This window comes from Cinclus cinclus, chromosome 4, assembly GCF_963662255.1.
Source record: "Cinclus cinclus chromosome 4, bCinCin1.1, whole genome shotgun sequence".
NCBI lineage: Eukaryota > Metazoa > Chordata > Aves > Passeriformes > Cinclidae > Cinclus > Cinclus cinclus.
Genome location: NC_085049.1, coordinates 46,508,249 through 46,520,450, shown reverse-complemented (window position 1 = coordinate 46,520,450; position 12,202 = coordinate 46,508,249). Strand labels below are relative to the sequence as shown.

General features: G+C 37.0%; 1 protein-coding gene across 1 annotated transcript in view; it reads right to left on the bottom strand.

Moving 5' to 3' along the window:
* The window catches only part of TRHDE (thyrotropin releasing hormone degrading enzyme), a 197,339-nt gene that overhangs the window by 75,635 nt on the left and 109,502 nt on the right, over positions 1 to 12,202 (bottom strand). Inside the window, exon 7 of the mRNA XM_062491203.1 lies at positions 8,898 to 8,963. Coding sequence (XP_062347187.1) covers positions 8,898 to 8,963 — 66 coding nt within the window. The remainder of the gene's footprint in view (positions 1 to 8,897; positions 8,964 to 12,202) is intronic.

The window sequence follows — 12,202 nt, the reverse complement described above, 5'->3', positions numbered from 1 at the left end:
CCTGAAGAAGCAGCAGTAAGGAAGAGAAGTGACCACCCTCCTGGCTGTGCAGTCAGACAAGGAACAAAATAAGGAGTAGGTAAATTCACCTTACAGGTCATGGTCAACACTGTGTAAGGCAAATTAGTTGGGGGTTAACTCTATTTGTCTCAAGAATTAATTTGTACCAGTGAGTCAAACTGCAGAGCTGAAAGAACAGCTGTGATCAGACCAGTTGTCAAAGCACTACTGCAATGCCAGCTAAGAAAAAAATTTGAAACAGGTTTTTCCTGGACAAGTAAGCCAAACAAATGCTTCACTTTCTACAATGTTTTCCTAGAAGCGCCCTAAACTGTTTTCAAGCAGTCTAGTAAGAAACTGCCAACATACATAATACACAGGAGTCATAAAATATATTTTCATCACAGTTTCTACTAGAGGATCAAAAATGTTGATTTTCTTCCTATACTTTAATCTATTACTGCATTAAGATGTGTTCTTCCTACAAAAATAGTTATTCAAAAGTCAAGAATTTAACTAACTAAAAAATCCATTTCAACTTAAAATAACAAAAAGCCAGCATCAAAACTATATTGAAATAGCAAGCACATAAGGAGTATAAGGTAATGCCTATACCTGACTATGTACACAGTCCTAACCTACTATTAAAATTATCACACCTGTTACAGTCACAGCATCAAATGCACTCCTGCATCTGCCTTGAGCTACAATTTGATGATACTTCAGTGGTACAGCCACACTAAGCATGTCCCACAACCTTTGCTATTCCTTGGACCCATGCCCCTGTTTGTGAAGCTACTTTGCAGACTAGACCTCTGAAATGGCCTGTATAGGAGTGAATCTAACATTCCCCTCTAAGGACACCCTTCCTTCCTTCCTTTCTTGACCAAGTTCACCAAGGAGGACTCCAAAACTCTTCCCCTGGTATAAAAGTAGTGGTGTTGGGAGGCCATTAACTGAGGGGAACAAACAACTGGAGGCAGCATTGAAGGAAACAGAACAGTGGTTTCCTAAGCCACTGTCCTGTTCAAGTATGTGTCAAGTATTATGAAAGAGATTGGACAGAAATATACACAGTGGTGATTTCAGAATATGGCTAAGAGAAAGATTATCAGTACATCACATTTAAGGGGAACAAAAATTTTATTTTGAAGCATAATTCTCTAAAAGCAAAACTCAAATGCTCTTTTCAAATGTTTAAGTAATGGTTGGCAGTGACATTTCTCATCAAAAAGCTAATTTTTACAGTAAATTAGTTAACCTTCATTAGAAATTATGAGTGGACACTGAATTCAGAACCAAGTAGACAAAAGTCAGAAACTTCAAATAATAATAAAAACACTATCATAAATCAAAGAAAGGGAAATAGCATCTAACTTCAGTTTTTAAAGTGTCTACATGGGGCTACCATGAGTTTAAGTAATCCAATTATAATTCCCACCTTTTGCTGCTTTGAATTAGCTTTTGTGTAACCCTGTTTAAAATGTCTACTACCAGGAGCTTCCTAGCTAGCTTCTAGTTCAAACTCACAAATATGTAAAAAGAAGTTTAAAAAAGCCTGAAAGGTGTGCAACATACTTCAAAGCCATCATACAATCAGCTGTGTTTTGCCTTCTCTTGGAGTTACTATCTCAAGCAACACATAAAATCCTAGGGAAGGAACTTGGTGGAATCCTATCAGTGTACACCCGAAGAAATTCCAGCGCTTAATTTCCAAAAGGTATATTTAGACTTTTCACATACAACAGTGATATAATGCTGACAAACCAGCAGCAACTGGATAATATCCAAGTTAACATGTCATATCTACAGTTAAACTATTATGTCTAAACAGCAAGCTATAACTACTAATCAGAAAGAGAGAAACTGGGACCACACATGAAAATAAATCTTAATTTTCTCTCGACCCAGTGATGCTGAATGGGCCACATAATTATAGCATTTTACTTTTTGTCCTTCTCCCTTTGTAATTCACGATACTCCCATTGATGCTAACAATAATCAGATCAGCAGAACTGATATTTCTGGCATTATATGGGCCAATGGAAGTTTTAGCAGTGATGTTGCAGGAGAAACATCAGGGCAATGTTGAGAGTATCTCATCCATAGTATTAGAAGTACAACATTCATTTTGAGGATCCAGACAGGACCTGTGCCATGTTATATACAGGCTGAGATACAAGAGAAACCAGTAAAAGAAAGCAGGCAAGAGCCATCATTAAGTTAATTCAGTTGGCATGGTACACCTTGTGAACTGAATCAGGTATTGTCCTGTGTAGAAAACACTGGGTATTTGCATAATTAAAAAACCTGGTAAAGGTGCACACACAATTTAAAAAAAAAAAAAAAAAAAAAGGAAAAACGAAAGGAAAAATAAAATTAACTTCACCATTTCTCAAAAACTTTACGTTTTAATTATGCACCTTCAAATACTCTTGGAGTTAGAAGAAGAATTTCAATTTTTGGAGTGATACCCAAGTCTGGCCCTTACTATGCTATACATCTTTAACACTTTCAAAGGAAAAAAAAAATACTGTGAGACTACAACTTATAGACGTTTCTTTGCAAGAAACTGACCTACTGTCTTTTACTGACCTGTGTAAGTCAAGGTGAATAAAGCTACAGGAATTCAGTTCATAATGCTGAATTCCTTTAACAAATGTAAACTAAAATCCAGAGTGATGTAAATTAGAAGCAAAAGAAATGCTGAGGGGGCAAAAAAGGTGAAAGATGCTAGCAATCTCATATGATATGCAGTGTAGAAAACAGTGATGTCAGCTCCTATGAGATTTCCTATGATTTCTAAAGTCCTCCCTCAAACATGCTCAAGTTCTCCAGTTGACAATTCTCAGATAAAGGGATTGGTAGCAACTAACTCAGACAGTTAATTATTTGCCAGAACATCCATGGTGATACTTTGATGTTCACCAAGGTCATACACTCTGCTTTTCTAAACCAGAGGAGATGTACGCACAATCAGCTGAAAAATCTAGTAAATGCAGCAGCTGCAACACCACAGGTACTGCAGCTGTAAAGATGTTCCTCCTGGGTGGCAAAAGCTACATCCTTTACTGAGCAAAGGAAGACTCCAGGTAGTTCCATGTGCATTGTGGATCTGAAGACATCATCATAGTTCACTGCTTCACTGACTTTGACTCTAAGATACCTGATTTTTTGTTTGTCTTTGTAGATTTTTTATGTTTCTACAGAAAACTCTTGAAAACAAGTCTCTAAGGATGTCTTATTAAAGATAGCGAACAACTAAATGTTACGAATTGGTAATAAAGATAAAATAAATAGGTATTAAATGGTACACTGCTTGATACACTATGTAAAAAATAATTATCATTATTTGGAAATATTTGAAAATTATCATTATCCATGGAAATAGATGAAAATATTTAATGCATTACTATTTCATGCACACCGCAGGTGTCTAAAAAGCAGGAAAAAGGAGAGCGGAAAAAGGAAGTTTAAATAGCCAGCAATACCAGGAAGTGACTGAAATCTGAACCTTGCTGTATTTAATAGACTGAATGCCACACTTCCCCAGACAGCTCCTGTGAAAGGCTGACCAACTTGTTTCAATACAGTGGCCACTCTACAGCACCAAAAGAGACAGCATATATCCAGAGCACTGTATGAAACTTCCAAATGTACAATGTGAAGCCTAAATAGCAGTTAATTTATCACAGAAGCAGAGATTCTTACGGTAACTAATTCAAACTGCTGATGATGCACTAAATCAGAGTGAGTGATGAACACATACATAGCAGCAAGTGAAGTTCAAAAGGATACAGATCTATGTGATCAATGAGCTGTCACACACCAAATGAAATGCAGTGTTGACAAACGTACAGTAATAGAGATGAGGCTCCAAAATAATCAAACAAATATAAGAAAATAAACCAGTGAAGAAATATCTCATTACAGCACTGGACGTGCCTTTTTAAACACATCTACCAGACATTCAAATCACTGGTACTTCTCTCCCTATTTAATTCGAAAAAAATAAAAACCAAACACAGATTACTCAAAGAGATGCATTGTCATAAAGTAGCAAAATCTTCCCAAAAAATGCAATCCAGCGACACCAGACATGTAAGAAACCATCTATTTCAAGCACAGAGTTGGAACAACAGCAGAAGATAATCTCACACAGACGTAGTATCAAATTGCATACTACCACCCTGAGTGATGACTGAATGATAAAGCCAACTTATGGCTTCTACCTCTATCAATCTGTGCAGTTCAGAAACATAATCAGATCAACTAGTGCTGACCAAGCCTCTTCATACTCTAACCACCTTCTTACCTGATTAATAGTTTTTTGACTGAAGAACAACACCATTTTATAAGAAGAGTACTGGAATTCAGTGATGTGCACTTCTTGAATTTTCCTGCAGCATAAGAAACTGCACATCATGAAAGATGCCAGAACTTGTACAAAGACAGAAATCACCTACTGTGAGAAGGAAGGATTTATTAGATATTTTCTACAAAAATAATAGCTGCAACTTTCTCATATGCAAGTGTTACCAGCTGTGGCTACTACTGTCATTATTCAATTATTCATTACAGCCAATAGAAATACATTCTCTTTTGCTTTTGTCTATGGAGTGCTACAGTGAGAATGTTCTGTCTGTAACTAAATCTCCTGTTTGAAATGTTATATGATTCAAGACATCATATCTTTGAAGGGCTTTTTAAAAATCATACCTTCACTAGTCTCTTGGATGCAGCTTTATTGTGGATCTGCCACACTATAATCAAATGGCCTTTCAAGTATATTTACCATCACAGGAACAGGCCAGTTATTCTTGACAGATATAAATCTCTACAAAGACACCTACTCTGTAAAAATGAGCATTTCTGCCAGAATTTTAGTTCCTTGCAGACTCCTTAATGAAACAGTTTGCTGAACTGTTACAGATCACATGCATATTTGTACATTTCCTTCAGATCATATTTATTGGCAAATAATATCCACTGAAGAGCCTCATTTGCCTCCATCAACTTTTATCTTCTTTTTAATACAATTGATTGTTTTCTTTGACAAATAAAGGATTTTGCACCCCCAAGCTATCTCAACCTGCTCTTTAAAAAGTCCACATGCCAGATGAGTAAGAAAAAACCAGGCAATTAACAAAAAAGGTAGCAATCCTATTTGCTGCTTGCTATAAAACTTGCTTTTTCCTCTCCTTAACCCAAAGGTTACCTTATCTGCTGTAGCATCTCCTATATAAAAGCTCTAATTCTTTAGCTCTTAATATGACAATGAATCATGCCTTGATTTGGATGAAACCACAAACAATGCAAACACAAATAAAGAACTACTCATTTTGGTTTATGCTACTTTAGTAAGACTTCAGAATTACTCTTTTTCATCATCTGTTAAACACTTAAGGACATAGCTAGTATTAGAACTAGAACTAAAATAACTGAAATAATACTGGAAATATAACAGAGTGGAGAGGTAACAGTACAGAAGGTTCCTGGAGTGTGTGGATGTTAACTTCCAGACACAGTTGGTAAGCATGACAACTAAAAAATCTGCCCTGCTGAACCTCTTGCTTGTGAACAAAGACTGGTGGGTGATGTGATGATTGGAGGGCATCTTGGGCTCAGAAATTATGAATTCATAGAGTTTTCAGTACTTAGAGAAGTAAGGAGAAGGGTCAGCAGAACTGACACCTTGACCTGATTATGACACTTGAGAGAGCCCCTTGGGCTTTTGCCTGAAGAGGAGTCCAGGAAGGCTGAATATGTTTAAGAAATCTTAAAGGTACTGGAGCTGAGCATCCCCATGTGCTAAAAGACAAGCCAGTGGGGAAGACCACCAGCCTGGCTACACAGAGAGCTTTGTCTGGAGCTCAGATAGTAAACACAAGTTTATGACCTTTGGGAGAAGGGGCAAGCAGCTCAGGAGGACTACAAGGGAATTGCAAGGTTATATGGGCAGGAAACTTGAAGAGTCGAAGCCAAAGTAGAACTTTATCTAGACACTGTGGTAAAATTCAATAAAAAAATGTTCCTATAAATATATTAGCAAGAGAAGGAGGGCTGAGAATCTCCATTCTTTCCTGAATATGGGGAATAACATGGTGACAAAGAAAGAAGAAAAGGCTGAGGAACTTAATGCCTTCTTAGTCTCAGTCTTTCACTGTAAGACCAAATGTTCTTTGGGTACCCAGCCCCTGAGCTGGACAACAGAGAGCAGAACTGAAGCACCAGACATCTGAGGGAAAATGGCCATCAGTCTTCTACACCACTTAGATACACACAAGTCCATTGCAAGGGACAGGATCCATCCAAGGGTACTGAGGGAGATGGCAGCAGTGCTCACCGAGTCACTTTCCATCATTTACCAGTAGTTCTGGCTAACTGGATAAGTCCCAGACAACCAGAGGTTAGCAATGTGACCCATTTACAAGAAGGGTTGGAAGGATGATGTGAGGAATGCCAGGCGTGTCAGCCTGACCTGAGTGCCAGGGAAGGTCACGGAGCAGATTGCCTAGAGAGCCATCACAAGGCAGATGCAAGGACCACCAGGGCACCAGGCCCAGCCAGCATGCTGTAAGAAAGGTCCTGTTTGACCAGCCTGACCCCCTTCTATGACCTACTTTGTGGATGAGGGAAAGGTTGTGGATCTTGTCTACCTAGACTTTACTAATGCCTTTGACATCATTTCCCACAGCATTCTCCTGGAAAAACTGGCTGTGGAAGTCTTTTAGAACTCAGTTACTCAGCAGAATAACACAGGAGGAATGATCCACCAAGTGCATTTTCAGAATATCTGTTATTTGAAGAGCTTTATAAACAGTAGTAACATTCAATTTTGCTATTCTGCAGAAAGGACATTGAGTTGAATATCAGAATTCCAGGTTAAAATGGGATTTAAGGCAACATAATTCAAAAACTCAAGTGATGGTATCAAGCTAAAGAACTAAAATACCTAAACCGATGCATTACAGAAAGGGTAAATTAGTGTTCCAGTTTCCCTTAACATTAGCAAATCTATAGCCTCCCAAATACACGGTGCAGGAACAGTATTTTGTTAAGATTTGCAAAATACAAGTAATCAAATGATTGACAGATATTTCCACCTCTATAATTTGTAGCTTATGAAAAACTTATGAACTTAACATTTTATTTTGTGCAGCTTGAAAACATACACATGGAAAATCTCTATCTGGATTTCAGACTGGTTTTAGTTAAAATCATCATCTTCTGACTGAACTGATGTCAAGACCTGCACTAGTCAGATTTTCACAGTTAGACTTTTCATAGACTTCCATTAGCAAACAGAATGGTTTTTATTTAGAGCCAAACGAGTGAAAAGCAGAAATAACAAGAAACCATTCAAATCAAAAACCAACGCTCCATTACAACTTTATAGCAATTATGATTAATCCCTGCATCGCTATTCTTTGATCTGAACTTTTTTCTCAGTCTGTTTCAGGACAACTTGCAAACTGTAACTTCTCAGGCAAACACAGAAGAAAACAGAAAAATCAGGGTTTAAGATGTACACACTAAAACTTTTCCTTTCTAAAACCCTGAGTAACATACTCCACTGAGGAAAACGTGCTACTGAATTCCTCTATGAATTCAACTGTCCAGACAAAAGTTTCTGGCTGGAGTATGGAGTTCACTGGACTAAGGACAGAAGTCTTACTGTCTTAAATGAAATGAAGGTTTTACCCTTGATATACACAAGACTTTATGAAGGAAACTTCTGATTTAATGAGTTCTCATCTGGATGAGAAATTTATCTAATTGATATGACTGGTGTTACAACTAAGCAAATGATCAAGCTGGGTCCCATGAGTAAGTTATGCTACAAGCCCTGAATATGCTGTAAACTCTCTGAAAAGCTGCATTTCCTCAGTAAGTTTCCTTTTATTGCCTTTGTACGGAAAACACCTCTCTTACATGACCAATGCACTCATTTATGGCTTTTTTTTATATTTTATCTTCCAATTTATTTTGGTTAGAGGTAGAATTATTCTGTTAAAAAATGACCTGATCCTAGACGTAGTTTATTTAAATTTCAAAATGAAAAGCTTACTAAGAACAGATAAGATTGATTACTCCTTCCAACTTAGCGTAATTGTATTTCAGGTGAACATCAATTTACTTTAAAGGACACTTCTAAGTAGCAGGCTGCATCATACATAATTCATCAATCACAGCTGCCTGTAACATGATTTACTCAAGCAGATTTCAATGGAATAGAGGGAATTGCATTGTTTTTTAATGCTTTTGCTTGTTTGTTTTTAAATAGTTTACAAAACACTCATTTGTGCTGAATTATTGCTGAAAGGAGTTCATCCTTGGTAATCAGCATGTTGAATTTCTTTCTCTTTATATAGAAATTTTACCTCTTTTAATTTCTTTTAAAAGACAGAGTGAGTTTTCAGCACATTGTTAAGGCAGAGAGCACTCCATGCTTATAATGGGTAAAAATAAAGCTCAAGGATTTTGCTATGGAGGATCGGAGGGCAAAAATATTTATCTGAAGAGATTATTCATTTTAGGGCTGTTTATTTTCCAGCTGGCTTATTATTATTTGTTAGACCTGCAATCAAATGCAGGTGCAGAGAAGTAGCTAATTCTTCAGCTAGACCTTCACATAGTTGTCACAGGAATAAAGTGGATTTTATGTAGCACTCTACTCAAAACTGTATGCCAGTTAAAGTGCAATCACTTTATACACCACGAAATATAGGTGAAACTGCATCTTTAATCAAATTCAGCTTCAGGGACATGGTGGTACCTCAGATGATCCTAAGGTAAAGAAACATTTCCACAAATTGATGCAAATATAACCTCAAAAGAAAAAACAGAGAACAAGAGAAACTGCTATGGAAACTGATGGAAATGCCTTTACTTACTTGTAAGCCCATCTGAAACACAGAGTGACCCATAAAGTTAGCCAACATTCGAATCAGAGCTGCACCCTATGGGAAATAATAGAGAAACAAAGTTACCAGTTTTGAATGCAAATATAACACAATAAAAACCCTCAGAAACAGGCATTTCCAGGCATTTCCACTAATAGCCCTGAAACCTGTAACTAATACAATCTTTATTTGTGCTAGAATGAAAAAGAGAGAGAATATAATGCAAATGCTTACTAGGAAAAGTGAGGAGGAAAAGTGGTATTGTTAATATTCTGCCCCATATATTGAATAAGGTGCAGGTCAAACAACAAACTCTCCCCACTGCTGGAGCATGCATGTGTCAGTTCCACAGGTGAATGACCCCAACCCTTCCATGCACTCAACAGAAATGCTCAGTTTTAAATGACAGCAAAGAAATACTATCAACTGCAAATTCTACCTCAGTGATTATTCATAATGCTATTATCTCCTTCACACTACTGTACATCAGGATTCAATGATACTAATTCCCTTTGTAACTGACTTCAAGATCTAGTGACTAAAAGTGAATAATTTCCATAAGAATTTTATAAGTTGTGGATAAATACATATATATTAGACTTATTAATAGTCAGGTTATTTTCCAGACTGTCATGCAAAGAGGTAAGTACTTGTACACCACTCTTTCTCTGCTTATAGCAGTTCTTACCCTCTTCCCCTTCAGGCAAAGCATCTAGATCTAAAAGACAGGTAATTCTAATTCTCAGTACTTACTGCAAGAAACAGACAGACACTTGCAAGAGTAGCTTTTTTATTTTTTTTAAATCATCCTTTTTGTGTTTTCTCATTCACTCTCAGTAACACAATTGCTGTGTATTTTCCCTATTTCAAGCAGAAATAATCTCACAGATCTGATGTGACCATTTAGCTATAACATCCCACTTTACAATATAATTTCAAGACAACCAGCCTTCCAATCCCAGTATTTAAATGTTATAGTTAGTACTGATCACCACACAAGAGGGAGGACATTTGTGAGTGCAAATCCATGAATTAAAGGCTTTAAGAAAACACGATGCTAGAACTCAACCACCTCATCTAGAGATGAAGGTCCAGGAATCATGTCAACACTCCATCAGACAATAATTAAAAAAAAAAAAAAAGAACAACATTACATAGGTTCAAAAATGTACAGACACTAAAGCCAAAAGGAGTATTACAACATTTATTCTGCATTAATAGAAATCAAACAGTAATTTAGGCAAAACCGTCTATGGTTTCTCTTTCTATTTTAGAAAATTCAAGACCAGAATAATGTTACAGAGTAGTGTATAATGTGCCACAACTAATATTTACTCTCACAGTGAAACTATGCATCTTTTTACTAACTGGAAGGCATCTAGTTTCACTTACTTGAATTTATCTAGCTTCAGTTTTCAAAACAAGAATTTATGTCTTTTCCTGTTAAAGTTCAAGGTACTTTGGAAATTTAACTGTTGTCCAGTTTTTAGATCATTTTACACATGTTCCACTGGTTTTTTTTATACAGTGACTATTTTTAAGTACTGAATGGATTATCTGTAATAAACAATTCTTGAAATAATGACATAAATCAAAAATATTTGCAAATTATTAGTAAGTTGTAAGAAAACACAAGTATTTCATATAGGCAGCAATAACAAATATTATATAGGTCGCAGAGTAACTGAGCTGCTTTTAGGAATTGAACAGTGAATAAACCAAAACATGGTGTTTGCATTATTAACACTAGAATATGTTGTTATGGTGGTATATAATCTTACTGGAAGACAAATCTTGTCTGGAACACATAGCAGAATAGGAAATAATGCCTTTCAAAACAGATTATTACCTGAGCAGACAAGACCATAGGTCAAGAAACATTATTGCCCTTATATTACTAGAGGAACAGAATGAGTAAGGTTCTCAGAGACACTTAAGCAGATAAACAGCAGATAAATCTGTTTAAGCAGATAAACAGAAGATTTTTTTTAAAATCTCATAAAGAGATAAATCCTACTTTTTCTGTAAATAACTTGGGCAGGGCAATCCAAAACATCTGAAGCAGAAACAAAAAACCCATAAAAATATCAGACAAAACCCTCAACAGGAAGACATTTTTCCATTCATCACACATCCCTTTCCATACTCACTATTTAGTGTTCCAGGATGCCCTGGTTTCTTTCTCACAGTTTCAATTTCACATAGTAACAATAGACATGTATTTATACAAGCACCTCTACTACACTGAGTCATATAATATAATCTTGCCCACAGAGTCTTTTATTCTCTCCAGAGACCAAGAACCATTATGTACGTGCAAGGAAATTATAGCTTTCCCCTCACAGGTACCATTTAGACACATGTTGGATGGACTATGGCTGGCCACTATACAGCAAACAAAATAAAACAGCAAGGAAAGACAGAATGGACAGTCAAGGCACAAAGGCAGGACTATTCTCTCAAGACAGATCTCTTTTCACAGCTACTTTAGAAGTATTTCATACCAATTAATTACCTTCAGGAAACCCAAAAAACTTTACAGCTTGCAAAACACTAGGCTTGTCACAGTTCTGCCATCTTCCCCACTCAGGGAAAGCAAATACTTTCTTGGCTTGTTTCAGGAAGGGAAAGGATTCAAAAAGCAAGAGAACCTTAAGAGGGGGAAAAGTGTCTTGGAGTGATGGGAGAAGAAACAGGAGCAAATGAAGCCCTCAGTGTGGAGGGAAAAGAAATGGGAGGAAATTAATTTCACCTTTCCTGAACTTTTGAGAGTAGGCAGAAGAACAATGACATATTCATAAGAAAAGCAGAAGCTCTTGACCCATTCACAGCTCTGGGAAGCAGAGCAGGATAAGGCAGCAAACACTGGCACTCTGACTAGGGAGGAAGCAAAACTGTTTTGCAGACACAAGGATAAAAAGCAAGAGGTATAGAGAGTAACTGGTATAAAGAAGAGTGGCTTACTAAAAGGAGAAGCTTGGAAAATGACCTTAAACAGAGGGTAGTGGGAAGTGAAGAAGGTATGTGCACTAAGCTCAGTTACAGGAAAACAGAATACATAGCTTTTGAGGTCATCTGAATGGCCCAACATGATGACATTCCCACTGCCTACCTGCCTGGCAAGGAGCAAAGTAGATGGAGCCCAGAGGACTTATGCTGCTATACCTTCTGAAAGCTTCTCTGACCTAGTCCTAAACCTACAGAAAAATCCCAACAAATCTGTACTGATGCAGGAGATGCCCTTTGGAACCTGTGAGCATCACTGACACCCTCTGAACACCCTGACATGCAAGGAG